A 25,073-nucleotide genomic window follows, 5' to 3' on the forward strand; every position below is an offset into this window, starting at 1 on the left:
TCCATATAGTCCCATCTGCTTTCTGATAATCCTGCCCTTCATTTGAATAGTTCTTCACATTATACCAAGTATGTTGTCAGCCATCTTCTCATTTGATCACACCTAGTAGATGAGGTCTTCACTGAAGATAACCTTATCCCTTTCTTCTGAGTGAGCAGAGAGATGGCTAGGATCACGGGTAAAATACACACCCAGAAATTCCTAGAATTTGCAACCTGACCCTTGCTACGAGGCCTAAACCTTTGCTTTTTTAATACTTTGTCTCCTTTGAAATCAAACTCTTCTTTCAATAAAGACAATTGTCATTTACATATATGTTATTTATTGTTCCACTTCTTACAAACGATTAGAGTTTGCTAGAAATGATGGCAGAGTACAATTTAGACTTACTGTACCTACATGACCCTCTTTTCTGAAGGCTGAGAGTAAAGCTGCCACAAACAAGGAAATAAAACCCTGTCATGCATAAGCCCAGTGTGGCAGTAAGCAGAGTCTGTAAGGCTCTGTGTACATCTGTAATCATTTCTATCAAGGGTGACAAAATCGTCCCTAAAGAGCCGTTCAAATATATGTGTGTGTGTGTGTGTGTGTGTGTGTGTGTGTGTGTGTGTGTATATATATATATATATATATATATATATATATATATATATATATTTGTGAGCCTCTCAGCAGATTTTTGCTTGGAGTAGCATAAAATATGGGTCAAGAAAGAATTATGGAGTGAGCCAGAGAGAACTTTCTCCCTCCGGGGTTTAGGTGCACGCTGGGAAACCTGAAGAGAAAGATTAGACAGATTGCGCCAGATAATCCTGATGCCTAAACAACTCTTTTGTGTTTAGAAATCCCTGCAAATGGGTTTTTTTCCAAGCCAGTTGGTTTGGCTGAACACAAGCTGTGCCATTTCAGAAGGTGGGAGCAACCAAAGAGCAGAGTTTTAGAAAACAGTTTTCTCTAAACCATGCTCAAACTAAAACAAATGGAAGCATTCCTTAAACCTTAAACATGAACTTAGTTGACCCCAAATATATCACATTTTAAGTGCATTTTGAAATTTCTGAGCTATTTTTGCTTGCTACTAAGATTTTAGGTGAGTTGTAACTTTAGAACCAGTACTACAGGCTGAAGAGAAATGTCCCTCCGCCCCGGGCAATGAGTTAAGGGCCACTGGAATGGGTTGGAGAGGTTAGGGGAGCAGATGAACCATGGAGTAAATTGTGCAAGGGAATTAAGATTAAGCATTCGTAAGTGTGGCCGAGTTATAGGAGAATAGCCTGAAACCTACTTCCAGAGACCTCACTGCTGGAAACTCCGCTTTCAGTCAGGCTCACTTTCAGCAGCTGTCAAAGAAGAGTTTCATATCTGCACGTTGCCGTGGTGAACTCTTTCTAAGCCATCACTCTGTGGGAGGTGCTCTCTTGGGCAAGTGGCAGGGAGTGGCTGGGCTGGGAAGCTGGGTGGGCACTGGGAGTAGAAGGGATTGTTGGTTACAGAAGGTGGTAGCTAATCAGTGTCCCATTCTCTTCTGACTGGAGGTTGATGGTTCCTTTTGGTCAGAAAGAATTTAGCATTCTCTGTTTCTGGGAAGGACAGGGTCCAAAAGGAAGTCAAGGAGAAATCAGAAGAGAAATCAAAGTGAGTTCATTGGGAAGTGAAGTCTTCATTCACGTATGTAAGAGGTTAATAAAAACAGATTTGCATTCCTCATTTCAATGTGTTCATGTAAAAAAGCTGAAATACAACTTTGGGTAGTTTACAATGGAAACAAAATTGAAACTGTAATGATGTGAACACAGCAAGCATCCAACAAAATCTGAGGGGATCAAATTGTATAATTTCAGCTTTCAAAGTTCTGTGCTTATTTCTCTGGGGGTGAGGGTTTTCCTTGTTGTCTGTAAAGATCAAAATGCTCTTCTAAAGTTTTGTTTTATTTAAGAGATGCCAGATTTTCATAGAATGATTGATGATGCATTTTCAACTATTTCAGTAGTTATTTGACATTTATTGCCAGAAATCTCTCTGCTATACATGCAAAGTCACAGAGAGTAAATGTATAGCCCTGACCATGAGACACGGTCTCTTGGTTATGGATATTTATTCACAAAGATGAATCCGCTGATCTACCATCACTGGGTACTTTTGTTCTTTTCCAGTAATTGCTATGGGTCTGCACTGAGCCATCCACATGTCTGGTTCACACTGGGGATTTATATGTCCATTTCATCTGCCATGAATTCCAAGACCAAATGGCCCATCTAGGTATCAAACTTAATTTCAGTACTTCTCCACCTTAGTCAAATGATATAGCTCTGGGCCTATATAATTGGATGTGAGTAATAATACATGATCTAATTGTAACATGCCACAGTCCCTTAAATGCTATTTATGACACATCTTTAACAAAGTTAAACTTAATTTTTTAAATGCAAACTACTTAGGCTTGAAGAAATTATTTTCAAAAAGTTAATTTATCAAATTACCACCAGGGAGCAGGACCCTGAGGAAATGAGACAGGCAAGTAAATGCTGATGGAGGAAAGAAATGAGAAGCATGAAGCATGAGAAGGCTGATGGGGACACAGTGCGGGACCTTGGACAGAGGGTACAATATGAGCATGGGGCTGGGGGTGTTATCACCTGGGTAGGAGGGATCATGGAACCACGGGAAATGCCACCTAAGGAGAGGCAGAGGAATGCCAAAGCACCATCTGGCTACGTGACAGTCTTGCCTAAATCCAGAAACCTATCCACGAATTACTTGGTTTTTTCCACTTTTCATCCGCATGTATTACATTATCTAAAACCATGATCTTTCACCCATTCTCCATTGTGCAAGATAATTGGGAAGTGGGGGGTGGAATTAGTGAATGGGATAGGACGAAAGGAATGTGTACTGAGCCAGACTCTGGAAATACCCTCTTTTCTTTTTATTTCATTGCTGTGTTGAATATGTAAATATACAATTAATCCTTGAGGAGCCAAAAGAAATACTTACTGATTAAATGAAAACATACTGTATCAGAAATGCAGAATTATGATTGGGGTGTTGAGTCGTTTAGATATGTGAATAGGATTAATGTAGATAACCATAGCTTTATACCTCGATGTATTTTAAGATACTGAAAGGCAAAGATTTCTGTAAAGATACTGAAGGATGAAAATTAATTAAATTAGTAACTTGAACAGTATCTCATCAAAATATTGATATTACAAATCAAAGAAAAACATAAATGTTTAAGAAGAAAATACTTAGTAAAGTCAGGAGCACTGGACCCTTTTTTAAAAAAAAATAAGAAAAACACTGGTTTATAATTTCTGCCATATTTATTCTTTTTTTTTAATGTTTATTTCAGAGAGAGAGAGAAGACAGGGTAGGGGCCAATAGAGAGGGGAACAGAGGATCCAAGGCCAGCTCTGTGCTGACAGTAGAGAGCCTGATGCTGGCTTGAGCTCGCAAATCATGAGATTATGACCTGAGCCAAAGTCGGATGCTGAACCGACTGAGCCCCTCTGCTATATTTTTTCTTGAAAGAGCACAGGAACAAAATCCACTTTTCCTCATGAACGTATTTCAAACTCAAAACCACATTATTTGAAGTTCTATAGGTCACATTATAATTTTACCCTACTCTTTATATAAAATGAATTTGGAATCTATACAAAGAGGTATAAAAAGTGGGTAAATATATAAATGTATATATATATATATATATATATATATATATATATATATATATATATTTGAAACTTTTTTTCTCTATGTATCTATTACATACTTTTAGTTTATTGTAGAGCATTCTCACTACTGAGGACATTTCATAAAGTAAATAACTATTGAATCATTCTTTTGGCTTCATCCAACTATCGACATACCAGAAAATCAAAGACTTCATGTAGAGAAAACCTTTTTTGGAAGAATGTGCATAATTTTATGCCTGCAAAATAGCATTATTTATTGTAGGTTTCTGCATACCATAAAGGTTTCTTTTTAGGCAAAAATGTAACATACAAGCATCATTTTTTGATAGCTATAGTTTTTAATTCATTCCTACTCTGTACAGTTGTGAAGTTCTGGATTGAACAAGTTCCAAAGCTAGAGAGGATAAAAAGAATAAATCTTCTTAGGAAAGGCTCACTTTCCTAAAGGCTTGGTATTTTTCAGTAGAAGCATAAAATACCATAGAATAATTGCCATGTGCATAGTGGTTTAAGATGACTGTCAAAAATAGCTGATGCTAATTGGGTTCTTCTCGTTTTCATGGTTTGTACTTCATGTTTCTTATGGCAGATCTAGACCAGTGATTTCCCCATGTGTGTCCTAGGGGCACTTTCAGGGGGTTACAAGGTCAAATACAAGAATACTAAATGTTATTTGTCTTTTTCCCTCTCATTCTTTCTCATGTAACTGTGGGGTTTTCCTGCATTTACATGAGGTATGACGACATCATGGTTTTGAAGGCTAATAGAATATGTGCCTGTCTACTGTTTCTTTTAAAGTTTTCTTCATTTTGAATATGATAAATATTGATAGATATAATTCACATAAAATGAAGTTCTTTGAGAACTTAAATATTTTTTAAGAATGTAAAAGCACTCTTGGGATCAAAACGTTTAAGAGCCACTGATCTATCCCTACTCAGAATCATAATTTTTCCAGGAGCCAAAGATAGTGGGTGACTGGAGTTTTCTTCTAAAAGAGAATTATCATATTTGTCTCTGAATTTTCTATGCTTTATATCTCTTATACTTCAGAATCCCTTCTTTCCTTTGTCACTTATGTTAAGTTATAATTAAGATTGACATATGACAATTTTTCACTTTATATTTACACTATTTTATTGAGCTTGATTTCGGTTAAATTATGAATGTATATCCATATGTGTTACTTCCTACTTTCAAAATTTGCTGGTAAGTTGCCTTTAATCAAGCTGTTGCTAACCTAAGGTAGAGTCGGAGGGAGTATTACACAGGTAGATTAAATTTTATTTGCATCCTTATCTCAAACAAAAAGTTTATTGGAACAACAATTGTTTATAAATTGTTTCCTTTTATCTTCTTTTGTATCATCTATATTACTGGTCTTATATAGTTCAAATTAATTTTGTTGGTGTCAGAAAAACTGAAGATGATCAATTTTGATTCAAATTTGATTCAAATTTGAGAAAAAAATTAAGTTCTTTATCTCTTAACCTATTTCTTGATTCTTAATTTTCAAGGATTTAATGTGTTTTTAAATAATTAAAGTTAAAAAAGAATTCTGAAAATATTTACCATTTGTAGAAAATATTAATTGTGTTATATATATATATATTACATCATTTATGCACACTCATATATAATTTTTTAAATGAATGTTATGTTCCAGAACCTCTTCAAAGTGTTAGTGATACTAGAGTGAACAAAACAGATGAAAATAACTATCCCAGGAAATCCCCCATTCCTAGAAATATTTATTGAATAACCAATTAGATATCTGGGAAGAATTATGAAGAATTAAAAAAGCATGAGTTTGGCTCAAATGAGATTGAAAAAGAAAAAATTGCATAGTCATTGACTTAAGTTTATATTCAACCAAACATCCTTATGTTTAGAAACATCTGGAATTATAATTAATTACATTTTTATTTGTCCTGGCTCTAGTTCTCACTAATAATCTTTACAGTCTGCTGGGATATAGCTAACTGTAGGGAGGAAAGAAAGTATTTGAAAATGATCTATTTGTAGAAGGTAGAGAGAAGGTAATGAAATTAACTAGAGAGGTTAGTTCCCATAGGACTAGATATGCATTGATCAAATAATTCTCCAAACTCCTCTTTATTCTATGGCTTATTGACTACATTTGAATGATATACAAAACAATAGTGTTTGTTGTAACGTTAGTCATATAAATCAGACTGCTTTAGGCAAAAGTTTTATATAAATCAAACTATTGGGATTCCATATAAAGATGATTTTCTTGTTATCTAAGTATTTATGATCTAAGTTATCAATTTGAGGATTATGTAAGAACATTTTCAAAACTAATTATTTTTCAATTACTTTCCACTCAATCCTGCATGTTTTGCAAGCCAACTGTGAGAGAGAGAATATTGGCGTTTCAAAGCAGAATTAAATGGATATTGAAAAATTAAGAGTTGCTCTTGAGAACTTAATTCAGATCTTGAATCTTTCCCAAATATAATTCTCCTTTCCAAATATGATTTTTTAAAGACAAAAAACATAACAATTATGTTAGCATATTTTAGCGCAAAACCAAAACTTGGTACTTAATAATTTCTTTGTCGATTCCATCTCTATGGACACAGCTAGAATTATAGCCTAAATTTATTACAGGTCAAGTAATTTTTAAAATTTTCATTTATGATATCTCGATTGAACATTTTTCCATTATTTATTAGGATATTTTGGTCTTCACTTGAATTGTACTTATTTTAAATATTAAAAAGTTGATGTTAATTTAATGTATTTAATTTAAATATTAAACAGTTAAATATTTTATTTCTTCTAAAACTCGTTCTGAACCAAAAACCTTATAAAAGGAAGACGCACTTAAAAGGCAACATTCTAGCAAAAATACAAAAGCTATAGCATACTAAGCCATCACATATATTTATGTAAGAAAAAAATCCTATGATGTTATTAGCTGAGCTTTACTCTCATTTCCAAACACCTGTTATATTGAAGTTACATACTATACTTCTGTTTCCAGAAGTAATCATTAATCCTATTAATGCTAGAGAATGAATTATTAGTAAGTATGGAAAACACCTGCAAATTACTGATAGCATTAGCTAAAAACAGACTGAATTGATTATATTGAAAGGTCTTGGAAATCCAGTCATAAGGCCAATGTGGGTGGAGAAGGAAGAGGGTGAACATGACTAAGGTTTACTATCTTTCCTGGGACTTAATAGATAAGAGGTATCGCATCTCCTTCCTCTCTGAAAGAAGATACTAAGTGAATATGGACTATCTTAAGGGACAGACTGTGATTTTTGTAAGGAAAACATTCCATTTTTCATGGTTTGTTATATATCAGTAATCTGTCATTTTAAACAAATGACCCATAGAAGTCTGAGTTATCCATTTTCAGCACTTTCGTTTGTAAGAACTTGTAACTTGGAAATATGTGGAAGCTCCTACAAATAGCTGCATTGAAACTACCTATCCCATTTGGCGTGGGGGCTGGGTTCTTTAGAATTTTTCCAAATCAGATAATGAATATACTGAGGTAACATTAAAAATATTAACTTTATAAACTCCTTGTACGATGACACATGTCATCTTAATACTCCTAATCTGTCAGAGGGAACATAAAAAATGTGACTGGACCTAATTCAAGGGAAAACCTAACAAATAATGTTGGTAACAATGGAACTTAAAACCTGACCTTTTCATGTTCGCATGCAAAGCAAAGCAACGAACGAGGTAAAACTGCAAAATCTCATTAGTAAAAATAACAATCAGAAAAACAACAGCAATAATAATAGATAGAGAAATAGAGCAAAAGATAGGCAGTGGGGAGAAAGTAGAAAAGGTCACCAAAGTAATGTCCCACCAAGGTAAAGCTAGCAAAAGTGCACTATATGCACTCTAAATACGTCAGTTCCGTCATTAAACTGCGGGAAAAACAAAGTAACTATTGACTGTGTTCTCTTAACTCCACACATCCTATAGACTATATCTATGAAGATAATACTGTGTCAACCAAGTAATTTGGGAAATTCTAGACTACCATTAGAAATGATTCCTAAAATATTTGGATATAACTGTGAGTTGGACCAAGGAAATAAAACCAGTGACAGACCATCACAGGCAGCAAGGCCATCTACTGCATCCCAAGCACTGACCCTGAGGTAGGCAGGGAGCTCACAACCTCAGCCTGAGACAATTGAATATGATAGAAAAGTGGATTAGCCCTTTTTAGTTTTTACTCTCTTTCTTTTATTAATTAGTGTGTGACGTGGAACAAATCAACCTTTTCAGGGCTTAGGTTTTCTAAAGGCGCAATGATGGTTCTGGAGTGGGCTATCTCTAGAGTCCTTACCAGCTTTTTAATTTCCTTGGGTCCACAATTATTTAAGTCAAGGCTACAATTCTGATCCACAGACTGTGAGCACAGTGCTGCCATCGTGTGGTAGGTACAGTGATAGTTCTGCATTTTTAGGTATAGTTGGGGAGGGGGGGACCAACCGAGCAAACTAATTGAAGACAGATGTGCAGTCAAAAAAACACTACCAGGTTTAATTAAGGTTAGCCACAGTGGAGTAATAAAACAAAATGATGTCTAACCATCTAGCATCTGAAGAAAATGAAGAGGTCAAAAAATAATTTAAAACAGATTGAACTGCCTCACAGAAGATAAAATATGTTTAGTTGAAATGCCCCCTCAATAACTGAATAGCAGAAATGATTTAAAACTCTAGGATTTATTCCTCTAGGGTACAGGAACCTTCTCACAGGAGTGGGCTTATTCCATCATCTGTTTATGTGGTACATTCTTTCTCCTTGTTGGTACTTGACAGTGAAATTTGGAGTTTAAAAAGACAGTAGACACAAAAATGTAGGCTCCAGATATCCATCTTATTATTAAATAAATCTCAGTTCCTCTGTAAAATAAACATTTCTCATGTGTAAGACACAGGCACATAATATAGTCAAGCATAATAGGTCCATGCTATCTGACACGCTAATTAAAAGAGAAGAAGAAAGCAAAGGTAGACTGTTTTCAAATTGTTACTTTTGAAATCATAAAACTATGGAAAGTCATATTTGTTTTAATATTCTAAAATATTATTTAAAAATGGCATTGGTTTAAAATATATTTGTATTTAAATAGAAACCAGAATTCTCCAGCTGTCTGTACATCGAGATTTAGTAGAACCAGCACAAGTACTAATGTCTGTGATAACACCCTCTGGTGGTTCCCAATCTAAATACATTGATAAAATAGCCGTGTTCTGTTATGAACTCTTTCTTTGAAATTCACCAAACTACGTGCTCCCGTGTTTAGAATCTTACCATTAAATATTTCTTTCAATGAAGCCACTTTTGGAAGGATTGGGAAAACAAACATCTAGTTGAGTGATTGTGTTTTCTATATACAGCACGATAGATTAATTTGCATCTCTGTTTTTAAAGCTACAAAAAAATTGCATTGCCCAAAGTTTCCTTGACAAAACATGAAGGAAAAAATCCTCCCACATCAAGCGGTGCGGTTCGTAAGAGATTTATGATTTGCATAGAGCACACAGCTGGATAAAAAGTAAAATATCTACTAAATCATTCAGATGGTTTTGTTATGTAGTTAAGGGAAAGAATTATTAATTTATTTCATTATTGCCTCAGCATAGTTCCAAGGCTACCATGGAGAAAACACAGGCTCGGCCTCCAACATCCTGAAAGTAACAAATACAGCCAAAGATAGAAAGTGGTAATTGCCAATAATAGACCTGTGATCTTGTGCTTTGTGAGTATGGATATAGAAGAGTTCACTTCTGGTTGGGAAGATGAGGAAAATACATGGAGCAGGTGCAATCTGAGCTGGGCCTTTACTGACAAGTATAATTTAGGTATGAGAAAGTGACGGGCAGAGAAAGGCATAACAAACAAAGAGAAAAGGCCCAGCTACAGCTCAGGAGGAAAAAAAAAAAAAAAAAAAGCCAAACCAAAGGGAGCCAGAGTGTGCGCTCTAAGTGGGCTTCCAGGAAAAGCATACAAAGGAGAACGATGGGAGATACATTTGGAAAGAAGCAGATGATAAAGGACTTTGAGAGGCCAACTGAAGAATGCGACTAAAATCATGAGATTTCTTGAAATCACATAAGCTCTAGCCTCTGATATTAAATCGTAAAAGCACTTTATTCATCAAAATGTTTCAGGTAATGCAGGTTTAGCTCAGTGTAACAGAATTGATATATTTTTATTTGGAGACTGTTTTGAGAGAAAGAAATTAGTAAATATACTCACTGTTTCAAGCATCTGATAAGGAACTGTTAAAATACTTGGATTCTTAGTACCCGTTGATCAAAACGTCTGCATTTCTGTATGGTTGACTGCATTTTATGCTCTGTAGATAGAGCCCAGTATAAAGCAGAGATCTCTTCTACATTTTTCATTGAATTCATTTTTAGAAACTACCAAATGTCAGACTCTCTGTACCCTACACTTACCTACCAGGTTAAGAATAAAAGCACCAGGTGTGTTTTTAAGGTAATGCCAAACATCTCGATTTCATTAAATTATTCACCTAATGTCTAACTGCCCGAAATGTTTTTAGACTCAAACTTACGCATAATTGTGTTTTGCAAATATGTTCGGTAGACTTAGACTTATTCCAATATATGTATATGTTCTCAACATTTGGTTTTCTTTTTTTTTTATATTTCTTATAAAATATTATTTGTTTGCATGTAAATCTACAGCACTTGCACAGGCTTTCCGAATGAGATTTCTATTCGCCTAGACAAGATGAAAAACTCTTTCCTTAAATTTATTTCTAGCCTTGTTCCTTTCTTCTTATTTTGTTGTTTCACATTCTGTACACATCTCAAATTTCCCAGAAGAGGAATAGAACTAGAAATTGCATCAGGTAAAATCAAAGCTCCCAAAGAAAAGATTGAATATTTTGAAATGTAAATAAGACAGTCTTGCTATAATAGCTATTTTGATACATTGTGAGATTGCTCTTGGTTGAAAATTGTTTTAATCTAGTAAAAATAAATGGATTTAAAAATTAGTGCATATTAATTAAGGTTTGTTTTGGAAATAGTATGTAGAGATTTTTCAGTTGAAATTAAAGTGTTTCATTCAATATCACACTAAAAAAATATTAATAATAGCCTCGACTGGATTATATAATGCTAGTCAAAAAGTATGGCAGCTTTCCTTTGTTTACAACCAGTTGACTAATCTGACTCATCATGTGGTTGACTATACAGTTTAATTTACTTTACAAAAGTTCATAATTTTATATCATAGTCCTATATCCTTTATATTTTTTGTTACCCTTTTAAAAAGTTCTAAGTTCACACTAAATACACCATCTGGGTTTCTTCTACATAAGTTGAACAAAATATCAAGCATTATAACTATCGTTCTGTTTCCTCAAATCTACTTCTATTGGGTACTATTAATTCATTGGCGACTGGCTATTTAACAATATTCAAGACTTTTTCTAAATAGCTATTCCCAATTTATAGATGTCTGATATATTATTGACAAGTATTTCTTCCTTATTTCCTTATTCTGAGAAAGTGCTATCACTGGAATATATATTATAACAATTTCTGATGGCTTTAGAGAATCTGTTGTCCCAAAATGGAAGAAGTGGTGGTGATTGGGGAGCACCTTTGTAAGACTTGTTCCTGGTTACCTTGATGGTGTATTTCCTGTCCTCGAGAGGTTTCCCTCACAATGTCTATATTTTTCACTTCATTTGGATATATTGGTTTGACTAAAATCCCACCAGATTGAGAGTCGCTGTGTTTGTATACATCTCTTTCATAAAAATGTAGATATCTGAGAATCATTACATGAGTATCCACAATTCACCCAGTAGTGTGGATCACAACTGCTTAAGAAACTCCTGATTGAATGGGGATGTATTTATGGAAGAAAGAGACTCTAAGTATTTTTCTACCTTAGAATGTGAATCAAGGCAAAGTCATTGTCAGGGACTAGGTATACTCGAAGATACTAGGGAGCAGCGATTGATAGGAAAACCCTGAAGAAGAGGTTGGGGGTATGACAAATAAAATCACAAGATGAGGGAGAGAAAGTAACCGAAGTCCTGCTTCATTTCACTCCTCATGGTCACAATCTTATGAGTCGAGATATGCATTACTGACCCATTATTATCCAATGCAAAAGCTGAGACCTTTTAAGTTTACTCCAGAATGAGCTAGGATTCCAAATCCCGTCCGTATGATCAAAGCTCATGCTCTTATATTCTGACCATGTGGCAGAAGACATAATAATTTTTAAAATTTGCCTAGAAAATCTTCTCTCCATAAAAGAGGAACCACTTGCCTTCTCTTCTGTTTATTTATTTATTTTTTGCATCAAAATTCCCCCCCCCCCAAATCTCCTCTAATCTAGAACTCCACTAACAGTCTTGGTACTAAGCTCCCACTGCATTATACAACACAAAATTAGAATGTTTCTGTGGGAATAAGGATTCCTGTATCCACAAGATCAAATGCAAGAAGTTTTTGAAACAAGTCCCAATCATAAATGAAGAAATGCCGAAGGGAAAACGAAGGTCTTCAAATCTACAACCCCGCTAGAGACAGTTGTTAGAGATACACAGAAACAAGCACAGAATTCTCCAACCTCTTGAAATCATCTGTTCTACTCTGCATCTTTACTTCTCAGGAGAAAGACAGATTATTGGTGAATCTGGAAAATAATTAAGCAATTTTCCCTTACCCTGCTATTTCTATCAACCCAAGTCTTTCTAAACTCCTTTCTCCATAAAATAGTCAAAATTCTTATTTGTTTGTCATTATTGCAATACTGTACAAATAAGCCACAAGTAGAAACAACAATAACAGTCATGGTACAGTTACTATGTAACTCATTCGAAACATCTGATGGTTTAAGTCTGGACATCATTGAGGGGCTCTTTTTTTTTCTTTATCTCCAATGAAAATATGCAAGTACTTAGTGTTACCACAGCACGTTATTGGTTAAGGGAAAGAAATTGAAAGGCAGGTGAAGAAGTGTGGAGTTCTTGCTAGAGCTGTGTCGTTATCCATGTCAATGAAGAAAACGTAGAGTTGTGCATTTGGAGATCGCTGGGAGTTTCATGGATTGACTGTGGTGTTGACTCTTCCCACACCATGCAGCAAAGCCAACCAATCACCGCCCCGCAGAAAGCTCCGTGTCTACTGGCTCCTCCGGCAGCAGCTTTGGCAGCGGGTACAGCGTGGACAGTGAAGGAAGCAGCGGCACTGCAGGGGAGACTAATCTATTTCCTATTCCAAGGATGTAAGTGGGTTTTATGCTTTCTTGCTTTATTTTTTTTTTCCCCCACTACAAAGTTAACAGCATCATGAGTAAGCTTTTCTTAACACTTAACGGGAAATAAGTAGATAATTATCCAGTTCTGAGTCACTGTCCCTGAAACACTTCAGCTGTGTGTGCCTACGTAGAAAAGAGACTGTTCAGGAAAGGTTGGATTCATTTAGTTAATTCCAAGGATGAATGCTGGTCACTTCCGGGACTGTTTAATAAGTACAATCTGTACTTAGTGAAAACGAAAACAAAAACAAAACAAAAAAACCCTGCTAAGATAATAACTAAATTAAGTCCAGCCCTACTAGTGGCTTGAGGCTTTAATCACACAATGACCAAACACAAACGTTAGTGGTATTTGAGATAAACTTAGATTAATTGACTTTGAACCAAAGGAGATTTAAACATATTTTAAAAGCACATATATCATGTTTGAAATAGGTAACCTATTGGGTTCCTCATATAGACTTTTCAATGATAAATCTTACCACAGTTAAAATGGAAGATTTTGAAGCGTTTTCCTATTTTCTAGAACAAATATCAAGCAATACATAGGTCCCCAGTAGGTAATCTTGGATTAAAGTTCATTTGTAACAGGTGAAGCCTCAAGAAGATGATACCATAAACCGAATGCAAAATGAAAACAAGTTGTGTTCAGAACGCGTTACCCTGGGTTTAGTCATGGAGGTGGCAAAGATTAGCAGTATCTAAGACACATATGTAGGTTATATCTGTTTCAGTATCAAAATCTCAACCTCAGCCCTTTCCTTCTCCTCCCCGACAACTAGTTTTCTGGGTTCTCAAGAACGTCTTTGGGTCACACATCTCCAGGATCTAGGTCCCGGTGAATCTAGCCTGCCACTTAGTTTTGTAAGGCCTGTGAACTAAAACTTTGCACTTTTAAATGTGTAGAAAAAAGGAGAAGGAGAAAAAGAATAGCACTTTGTGACACATGACAATTATATGAATTGAACTTTCAGCGTCCACAAATAAAGTTTTATTGGAAGCCACACCCATTCGCTTACGTGTTGCCCGGTACTTCTGCGCTGTAGAGGCCGACTTGAGTACAGATGCAACAGAGACCATTCAAATCATTTGCTCTCTGGTCCTTTACAGACTTTGCAGACCCCTGATCTGGACCCTGGTTAAAGGATCTCCTTCGTTTTCTCCACGTTGAGTGTGGCCATTTCTGGGTGCAGAAATTCGATTTCTCTTTGTTTTAATGTCAAGGTTTTCATAAATCTTTCCTTTTAGTCTCCAGAATAGTTCTAATATTTAGATAATGGCTCAACTTGCAAAAGCAAAATAATGGGGACATGGGTTCGTACAGTAAGAAGTGGGTTTAATTTTGTGATTTGCAAGTTATATTTTTCCAACTTCAATTTTTTAAATTTATTGGATCACTTGTCCATATCTTTTGCCTTTTTTTTTTTATACTTAGGCTATGGATTCAATAGTTATTTATGTTTAATCAGTTCTTTTTTTATTGGAAATTATTTCTTTTTCTAACTTTTTTTAAACATTTATTAATTTTTGAGAGAGAGAGAGAGAGACAGAGCATGAGTGGGGGAGGGGCAGAGAGAGAGGGAGACAAAGAATCAGAAGCAGGCTCCAGGCTCCAAGCTGTCAGCAGAGGGCCTGACGCGGGGCTCGAACTCACGAACTGTGAGATCATGACCTGAGCTGAAGTCAGATGCTCAACCAACTGAGCCACCCAGGGGTCCCTGGAAATTATTTCTAAAAGGAGTCTGATCTCATTAGTTATCTGCCTCTGATGATCCAGTTGGGAGAAAATGTCAGCATCTTCATTACATTTCTCTCTCTAGGCTATGAATGTCATATGAATTTGTAATTTTTTAACCACACATCACTTAATATACTTCCTATTTATCCTTACATTTCAAAATAATTTAACACTGCTGATGAAGTTATAACTTCCAGAGAAAAACCACATTATTTCTTTAATATCTGAATATCTGAAGTAGAAATAGATTATGTGTTTTTTACATATATGCCACATTCCAGTTTTGTTTTTCCCATTTTCCTGTTTCTTATAAATTGAAGCCTTTAAAAACTGCCTAGGACACTATTGATTTGCCATATGAGCCCAAAGAAAAATTCTCTCCTCTAAAGCATTACAGGATATGCGTAAGAAGCTGTATTTGGTATTTCTTTTATACACTCTTCTGTGTCTAACACAATTATTGCTTAGGCTAACATAAGAGTTCTGTAACTATTTGTGGGTGCCTGGGTGTTCAGTCAGTTAACCTTCTGACTCTTGGCTCAGGTTATGATCTCAGGGTTCATGAGTTCAAGCCTCGCATCAGGCTCCGTGCTGATGGTGTGGAGCCTGCTTAGGACTCTCTCTCTCTCCTCTCTCTCTCTCTCTCTCTCTTTATCTCAAAATAAATAAATAAATAAATAAAAATAAAATTTTAAAAACAGTTTAATAACTATTTTGTGATTAACAAATATAAATTATAAATTGTAGTCAGCATGTTCTGAGATGAAGATTATTTCCTGGGAATTCAAAAAAAATTGCATCCTTTGCATAACCCACAGTCATTACATTCATTATGTATGAATGTACATACATATGTTCATTACATTCATTCAAATGTGACCCACAGTCACATTTCCTTCATATTTGTTAGCTTCGCAACGCCACGCAAGCTTCTGTATAATCTTAGAAATGCCTCTAAAACTTAAGCCTATGGACCTAACATTAAAATCAGTTTTCATTAGAAACAAAGACTGCAGTTGAATATCACCATTAAAATTCAAAACCTAGGACTCGAGGTCAAATAAAAAATTACCCAAACTTTATTTTTATTACTGTTGCTAAATATTTTCATTATTTTGTTAAACCTAGGCATATATAGGGCAGTAATTTCTTCAGTACTCTCATCTGTCAGATAAAACGGTTTTCCCTTTCGTTTGAGCTTGACTCAGCAACAAATTTTTTGGGTTCCCTCTGCTAGTCATAGTGACTGCTCACGGTAAGATTGCTACTGACTTATGAAGCTTTTCTCTCTGACTGGACTAGAGCAGAGTCAATTATTTTTTTTCAGTTATTGTCGATTTTTATTGAGTCCCAATGAAGCAATTACACAAATTAAAGTTTTGTGCATTGCCTAATCAGAACTTTTTGTATATATTCAGATGCAGACTATATCTATCTATCTATCTATCTATCTATCTATATACAGGTATATATATGATTTCTAACATTTTTGCAGGTACTTGGTCCTTCATACTTGATAAAAATTTGTGTTTAAACCTCTGACCTAGAATTGTCATAATGGAAGAATGTGATGGCTTTCAACATAAAATGATTTCTGATTTTATGTCTATTCCTCTTTCGTGATGGACAGAACCTTTTCTGTAAAATGGTTAGAGGATCTTTAGAGCAGTTTTCAAGTAAGATGTAATTGGATTCTTAAGAAATGAGTACAATTACATTTTCAGCATGTTCAACAAACCAAATATTTTTTGTGTGTGAAAGTAAGAAGTAGTTGTTACTAAATACTACTTTTAGAATTATTGCCTAGCAAGTATAGTATCAAGGCGTTCTTTTGTTCAAATACCCATTTTAACACTTAAGGGATTTTATTTCCTCTTTTTAGAACATATTACGTAAGTACATATAAAGACAATTCCAGGATCTTTTCTATGCCATGTAGCTTTTTCTATGACTGAAGAAATACAAAGTAGCCTATAGCATTTTGGCTGTTACATTATCAATATTCTGAACACAGAGTGCTCAAAATATCATGAATTCTTCATTGATTTGGCCTTCCAGAAAGTTCGAAGCTGAAACTCCAAGAGGAGTAGACTCCGGCTGAATTCTAAAGCCATTATGTGATGCTTATTAATATTTTCTATTTATTGAATTTTACGATGTTTCAGGCACTGTGTTAAGGACTTTATGTGCATTTTCCATGTGATTTTCTCATACCCAGGAGCGATCTAGTGTTACTATCTTTATATTCCAAAAGGAGAAATAGATTCACTAGATTAAGTAGATTCACCTTAGATGACACTAGCATGAAATAGTGAAGCCAGAAGCAGAGACCAGGAGGTCTGACTTCAAAAGCCCATATGCTACACACAGCTGAAAACATAAGCAGGATCTGAAAGTCACTAAGTGAAATAAAAATCTGTGTTATTACAATATTATTTGTGTAAGTTATTTAATTCAGAATTTCCCTTTTCACCAAAGGGCCTGTATAGGTTATCGTAACTAAGTGTAAAGATATAAAAACCCTTTTCACTTCTTAAGTTAGAAGTGGGGAAAAAACACAAGCCCCCAATTCTAAAACAAAATTTGAAAATTTCATGACAGTCTGATCTTTGATAAATGAGTCAACACATGAGACACTGAATTCCGAGGTATTATGTTCAGACTAAGTAGGAATAATAAACAAGCCCCTATTTTAAAATTAACACGATGCGGAGCAACTTGCTGTCTTTATGTTTGCCATTCGAGTAATTTATCTCGGGTCTGAATATATAATGTCATTGTATTTTTGTGAGCTTGGTCTTCTCATTTGCACTTAGGAGATCATAACTTTTTACTTTCTTTTTAAACAGAGGGAAGATGGGGCAGAATGGGCAAGAGCCTGTAAAACAGCCAGGGGTAGGAATGGGACTAACAGACGCTGAAGGTAAGTTCAAATTTTCAATATTGGATGCTGGTAGAATCTACATGTTACACCGCAAGCATTTGAGTTTGGTTTTCTCTGAATAGAAATGTAAATTTCTAAGTACTGATGGTGAAACCACTAGGTAGGTACAGCCTCATTTCCTCTGTTCTCTATTAAAGTAGAATTATTTTGTGATTTCATTTAAGCATTTCCCAACTTCTTTATTTATATTTAACCTTTAAGTAATTTTGGGTCCTGAATGTTTTAAAGAGAAAAAGGAGTGAGGATGACTGGAGAGAGACTCCAATGACCTTCTCAGGAAAAACAAATCACTTGTTGAATTTGAAAAAAAAAAAAATGTTAAAATACCATGCAAATAGAAAATAAAACATGAGACTTCACTTAAATGGAAATTCTTTTTTTTTTATTTTTTAAATGTTTGTTTATTTTTGAGAGAGACAGAGGGAGCATGAGAGCCAGAAAGGCAGAGAAAGAAGGAGACACAGAACCCGAAGCAGGCTCCAGAGCCTGATGCGGGGCTTGAACTCATGGACCGTGAGATCATGACCTGAGCCGAAGTCGGATGCTTAACCGACTGAGCCACCCAAGTGCCCCTAAAATGAAAATTCTTAAGAAGAAACTAAGGGTATAAAAATCATTTTAGAGAAAAAAATAATGATTGAACTTACTTCTAATGTGAAAACCTCATTTGAAATTAAATTTGGTTTTATTAAACAAATGATAAATGTACAACAAAATGCAAAAAAAAAAAATCCTGAACTTCTGCAAACACATATTCAGTTTTTGTAAGGTGAACAGACTAGCTTAACTTTCATAATATTGTGATAAGATCTGACAGCACTGTTCTCCTTCTTCAACTGAACCTGCTGTCACTAATTTTAACTATCTTAATTATTTTATACTATTCCAAGTACTTTCCATGTGTTATCTCATTTAATTCTTAAAATTACCCGTGAAGACAAATAATACTATACACAGGTTTTACATGAAAAGAAGCTGAGGTGCAAATAGCATACAAGAAAAGAGCAAGGGACTGGGACCCGGGAAAATGATGCCGAATTGCCTGCTATGAAAAAGAATGATTAATGGCATGGTGTCACAATGACAGTAGATGAAGAGATAGGAAACCCATATTTGGATTTCAAATAGGGTCCTGTTACCTAACCGGTGACCTGATCTGTCTTTGGAAACCTCAGCAGGTAAACGCTGCATGTGAATGATGCCTGAGGTTCCTCGTGACTGAGTGGATATCACATTTTTCTGGTTCTACTAAAAGTTTTTCTTTAGATTCATTCACAGACTGCTTTTCTTTTACTGGCTGCCATTTTCCCCCGGGTCCCACCCCAATCTACCAATCATTTTGCACATCCTCTCTCTGCATAAACTCATCACCTCTCATCTATATGTTGATTAGACCACATTTACCCTCTGGACTCCCTGGAATTCAGACTCCAATAGTTCATGTGTGCCAGGCGTTTGTGTCCAACCAAGAAAAGGGAAAACACGCTGAGTATTTAAAATAGAGGAAATTGATGCCTGACAGTTATTACATACTCCCGGTCTTCCTGAGAAACCAAGCAGTTAGCAGCGAGGTAGCCGACCTAGGGAGGTAGCTGAAGGAAGCTACTATCCCTGCAAGCTGGAGGCTAGTGAGAGTGGAAACCCAGGCAAGCCTGAATTGCAGGCAGCAGGAGACAAGGAAGAGAAACGGCAAATGCCAGAAATATATACTGAGATACACAAGGATGGGGAGAAATATCCTAGATGCTTTCTTCCTCCCATTCTCCAACCTCTGTCAGTGCCTGATCAAATACAGCTGGAGGCCAACTGGGCAGGGGAACCTGGGAACCATCCTAGGGCACAGCTGTCCTGACAGGAGAGCAGAGAATGCACCTGAGAATACACCTTATAGCCCAGAGGTGCAGGGCCCGGGCAGTATTTTGCCTGGAGATTCCATAGACAAATCAACTTATGTACACCCTGAACTTAATTCACCCTCTTCCAGATCTTGCTTCCTTCTCCTCCTATGCTCTTCTACTAACAAAGTCTGCCCTGGTTTACACCATAATGTGCATCTTTTGCTGTCATTGATCTTTGATCTGTAATTGTCTATTCTTATGCCTGTCTCCTCCATAAAGTTGAATGACATTTAGACCTAAGCTATGATTTAGTCATCCTGGTGTCCCAGCACTTAACAGAAAGCCTTTGCCTATAATGTTGCTTTCAGAATGTTTGTTGAGTAAATGAATAAACAATGTAATCATATGTGAAAGTAATGCCCACTGATTTTCATATGACTCTAGTATTCAAGTAAATAGAGAAGCAATTCATGCGTACTTTTTTCAAAGTTTAATTACTTACTTTCACTTTTCTTTTAATTTTAAAGTTCAAAACTAAAATTATCTTCATATAAATGTTCATAACTGTCAGTGAATAAAAATGTGTTCATCCTAATACTGCTTTCCTCTTCCTATCAGTCACACAAGAGGGAATCAGTCATAAGCTACTTTGTATTTTACTAAACTTATGAGTCAGTATGTTTATATTTTAGTGAACTGACTAATCAGTAGTTAATCTCAGATTATGGAGCAGAGGGCAGGAGGTTGAGGAAGGGGATAAGATAGAATACATAATGTAATGTGAGTCATTTACAGTCATGTACCCTTTTGGTAACAATATTTTGGACAAGTTATTTTTTACCAACTTACTTTCCAAAATGTTGCCAATAAGTAAATTTATAATTGACATATCTATATGAAGTTTGGCATGAATAGTTCTGTAAGAGATAGGTGATATTGCTAACAATACGGGGAAGAAAACTACAGTAAGTATTTAACCTGTACAAACAGTTTTCAGTTGAAAAGAATACACAGATAGGGACTAGGGAGAAAATTATTAAGTTATCCAAGAATTTAATCATTCTAAGCAGTTAAGAGGAAAATACCAATTTAACGTACAAGATTTTTTTTTGTCACCATAGAGATATAAGGTCAACTCCGTGTTGTCATCCAGGTAAATTTATGGTACATATTTTGTTTTGAGTGATCAGAAGATTGCTTTCACTTCCTTTTGTTGTCAGTCAACAAAAACAGCCAATTTGTAGGATAACAAACCAACAAACAAAGCAGATTTAGTTCAATTTGTTTTTAGACATAATAATTTCTTGACTGGATTTTTCCTCCTTTTAATTCTAATCCGGGACACCAGAAAAAGTGTCTCTTTGCAGATTAGCAAGATTATCTTGAGACTGTAGATCTTGCAGTGTTCCACCTCACCCAGAGGGTTTCAGATTACTCATGCAAGCACTTTGTTTTATGCACACCTTGGTCCACTCTAAGGGAAACTGATCTACAAAGATATGCAAACTTTTAATCAAAAGTGTATCAGAGATTTTTTTTTAAATAAATAAAAATTATTTATTTTTGAGAGACAGAGAATGAGCGAGGGAGGGGCAGAGAGAGTGGGAGACACAGAATCCAAAGCAGGCTCCAGGCTCTGAGCCTGATGCAGGGCTCAAACTCACAAACCGTGAGATCATGACCTGAGCCAAAGTCAGACACTTAACTGACTGAGCCACCCAGGCGCCCCAAAGTATATCAGAAATTTTAAGTAATCACCTTGAACAGTTTGTTTTTATAACATTTTTCTTCTTATTTTGGAATTAAAGTGTACACAATGCAAAAAGTAATGTTTAATGGGGTTGAAACTTTATGTTGAGCACATTATATGAAATATTTTCTAATGCTAGTCATGTCCTTGTTCTATGTATTGAGTAGATCTATTTATTCTGGGTTCTGATTTTTTTTAAATCTATTTTTCCACTTAGTCATTTTCTCCAGTAATGTTGCATCTTCCCTATAGCAGTGACTCATAAATTTTAATCTCATGCTGTATAATCTCATGCTCAGTGGGTCAGAATGGGAGATCAAGCAAAGGTTCTGGGGTTCCAACCTAAGTTGTAGTAGAAAATAGTAACCCTCTTGTGGACTGTCTCTGCTAAGGAATAGTTGAACTTTCACAATTTAAAAGAGTGCACAGTGTAAAGTACAAACACTGTGTTTGGCACATGACTACCATCCCTTAAATTGTAGCTATTATTAAAAGTGAATATAAAAGAGAGCCATTTGGATTCCATGCAAGAGTGGGATTCGTCAAGAATGACAAAATGTCAAGCATTTTTTGGAAGAGCTATAGAAGACCACTCCTCTTAAAGATTTAGTTCAAATCAATTAGACTTCCTATTTGTAGTGACAAGTGTTTTCCCAATTTACATCAAAAGTCTCCCATACCCCTAATAGATGATCTAGCCCTTTCCTACATTGTTTTCATTAAGTGTTATGTAAGTAATAGTGTTACTGTTTGTTAGTGGGTATCCATATACGTCACATACAGTGACTGGCTTGTCGCATTTATTGTCCTAAACCAGGTGTTGGCAAGCTTTTGCAGCAGGCATTAGAATCACACTTTGTATGAGGTTTAATTTGCCTGGCTGTGTGTATTTAAAAAACAATCCCCATACATCATTTATTTTCTTAAGTATCTTTAGAAGCTTTAATTTAATCACTCAATTTCCATTTTCAATGGGACAGAACAAATAAACCTCTACCATTATAGAAATACGCCAAACTCTAGTCACAAATATTTCAAATAATTGATTCTGTGAAAGCACATCACCAATAATGTTAACCCAAGGAAGCAGGTGCCAGGGGAGTAGGCAAGAGAACAAGATTCAACTCAATGTCTTATGGGAAGTGGGTTTTTGTTGTTGTTAAAAAAGCATAACAATTTATGAAAAAATAACGAAAGTCTGTAATGACCACAACAATCTCATTTTAACTCGCATCTCAAGTTTATTTTATACAGATCTATAGTTTACACATAGCTTTACCAGTGATTCATATGAGTCCCTTTTAGACAAATGAACATGTTTTGCAAAGTCCGTGAGAAAGTGTAGAACAGAAATGACTTCCTGAATTAAACCAATAAAAATCTAGGCCTCAGCGGCACCTGGGTGGCTCAGTCGGTTAAGCATCTGACTCTTGATCTCAGCTCAAGTCTTGGCCTCCGGGCAGTGAGTTCGAGCTCCTCCTTGGGCCCCACGCTGGGCCCCATGCTGGGCCTACTTAAAAAGGAAAAAATCTAAGCCTCAGTATTGGAGTCCTGAATCTCATTATCCTGTTTTGACAAATGTTTTTGTTTTTTTTTTTTAAGATTTTTAAAAGTATTTTTCTATTAAATAGGAAAAAGAAATGGAGTAGATGATGGGTAACTATCTCCTTTAGGGTTTGTAGATTAGAATATCTAAGTGTTCAATGTAAAATACTCATTTCATGTTCTCTCTTTCCCTGACCAACTGGGGTATTTAAGAATCAGCCTGCAAAGAGAAAAATATAAAACCACCCTGAAGGCCCTCAATTAGAGCGTAATAGCAGATGTTAGAAGGGAATCCAATATGTCACCTACCAAACACTTAATTGAACACTAGTTGTGACCAGCCCTGGGATAAGGACTGGGCTGCAGCATGGAATGTGACATAATCCTTCCTTTTCTGGAGCCCCTAATAGAGTTCCCACAATTCAAATAATAGGTATTAACTTGTTCCTGAAGAAAAATTCATCTCACCTCTTAGACATTTCCCATTCCTTCAGGCTCTATTTTTAATTAAACTAAGAACATTTCAAATTAAATATGAATTTTTTTTTTGTCTTCTGTATATCACTTCTCCTTTTTTTTTTTATTTTGGAATTTTCAGATTCTGTTCATTTTACTGATGTCAAGGATGCTCTATCAAGGAGTTAATTGATTAATTAATCCTATTATTGAAGTATAGTTGACCTTCAGTGTTGTATTAGTTTCAAACGTACCACATTATGATTTGACAATTCTATCCATTACTCAGTGGTTACCATGATAAATGTAGTCACCACCTGTCACCAAATAATGTTACTACAATATTATTGACTATATTTCCTATATTGTATTTTTCATCACAGTGACTTACTTATTTTATAACTAGAAGCTTATATCTCTCTTTTTTAATTTTTTTTAATGTTTATTTACTTTTGAGAAAGAGAGAGAGAGCACAAACAGGGGAAGGACAGAAAGAGAGAGAGAGAGGGAGACCCAGAGTCTGAAGCAGGCTCCAGGCTCCAAGCTCAGCACAGAGCCTGACGTGGGGCTCAAACTCATGAACCGTAAGATCATGACCAGATCTAAAAGTCAGATGCTTAACTGACTGAGCCACCCAGGCACCCAGAAGTTTATATCTCTTACTCAAGAGTTCATTTTACATAAAAAGTTTTCTTTTTTTAAGTTCAGTTTTATTGAAGATGACAATGGACAAAATTTATTGACAATATGTTTATTGTTATAGCTGTTTTGTCAAAATCATTATGAAAATGTGATGCTATTTGGTTTTTATCTCAATTTTGAAGGTCAGGATGTCATCAAGGGAAATGTGATTAGTGGATTATTTTGCATCATTTGATTATTTGCCCTACACAAATTGTGCTTAAAAATTGGCCAATGTAGGCACATTATATTATAAAATTGGTTTCAGTGGATTGAACATGTTTGCTTGTTTGTGAGTTTCTTGCCCTAATTTTACTAATACGTACACTTTGTTTTTTTTATATGCCTAGAATTGATCAGTGTCATATGTGAGTATATCTGTTTTGTGCAAGGCATTGTGTTAAAATTTGGATGCTACGGAGATCAATTCAATAGGTACGCTGATCTGAGGGGGCTTATGATCTAGGATGGTCCCATCTCATAATCAGGCAGTAAGCGAGCGTACTCAGCCAATGGGGTAGAGCCAAAGCATTCACGGTAGTTGGAGACTTTGCCATAGCTGCTGTTAAATTTTTATTACCTTTAGTAATTGTAATGCAGAGAAGAACTGTGATAAAAATTCATAAATTTGAGAGCCAAATTATGTGCTTTGGGCTTTGGAAAGCATTGCTAAATCTCTGGGAGTCGGTAGGGCGGTGGGGGCATGATTCTGTGCAAGAGGGTAGCGGTGGTGACTGCTTTGTAAGATGGACGAGGTCTAAATAGTTAGCAGTGGGAGAGGCAAATTCCAGGCTGAGGGAACAAGATGAGGAAAGACACCAATGGAAGAAAGGACCTGGGGTATGTGGGAGAAAAGCAGTTTGGTGAAGCTGGAGCAAAAGGTACAAAGGGAGAGCACAGAAACTGGAAATGTGTACAAAGTCAGGTTGGATATGGAAGTTCATGCTCTGTGAACAGTGGGAAGTATTTGATGTTACTGAGGAACTTAGACACAACACTTACAATATTGAATCTTCCTGTGAAAGAACAAGGTAGACCTCTTTTTACATTCAAATCATCTTTTAGGACTTTTTTGGGCTTAAAGTACGGTTGGCCCTTG

The 25,073-nt window shown here is 35.6% G+C and overlaps 1 protein-coding gene across 6 annotated transcripts in view; it reads left to right on the plus strand.

The window, feature by feature from the left end:
• Positions 1-25,073, plus strand: part of PCLO (piccolo presynaptic cytomatrix protein) — a 442,587-nt gene that overhangs the window by 377,497 nt on the left and 40,017 nt on the right. For all 6 annotated transcript variants that reach the window (XM_058725251.1, XM_058725252.1, XM_058725254.1 and 3 more), the window contains 2 exons: positions 12,848-12,989; positions 17,610-17,683. In XM_058725251.1, coding sequence (XP_058581234.1) covers positions 12,848-12,989; positions 17,610-17,683 — 216 coding nt within the window. The remainder of the gene's footprint in view (positions 1-12,847; positions 12,990-17,609; positions 17,684-25,073) is intronic.

Source organism: Neofelis nebulosa, chromosome 4 (assembly GCF_028018385.1).
Source record: "Neofelis nebulosa isolate mNeoNeb1 chromosome 4, mNeoNeb1.pri, whole genome shotgun sequence".
Classification (NCBI taxonomy): domain Eukaryota; kingdom Metazoa; phylum Chordata; class Mammalia; order Carnivora; family Felidae; genus Neofelis; species Neofelis nebulosa.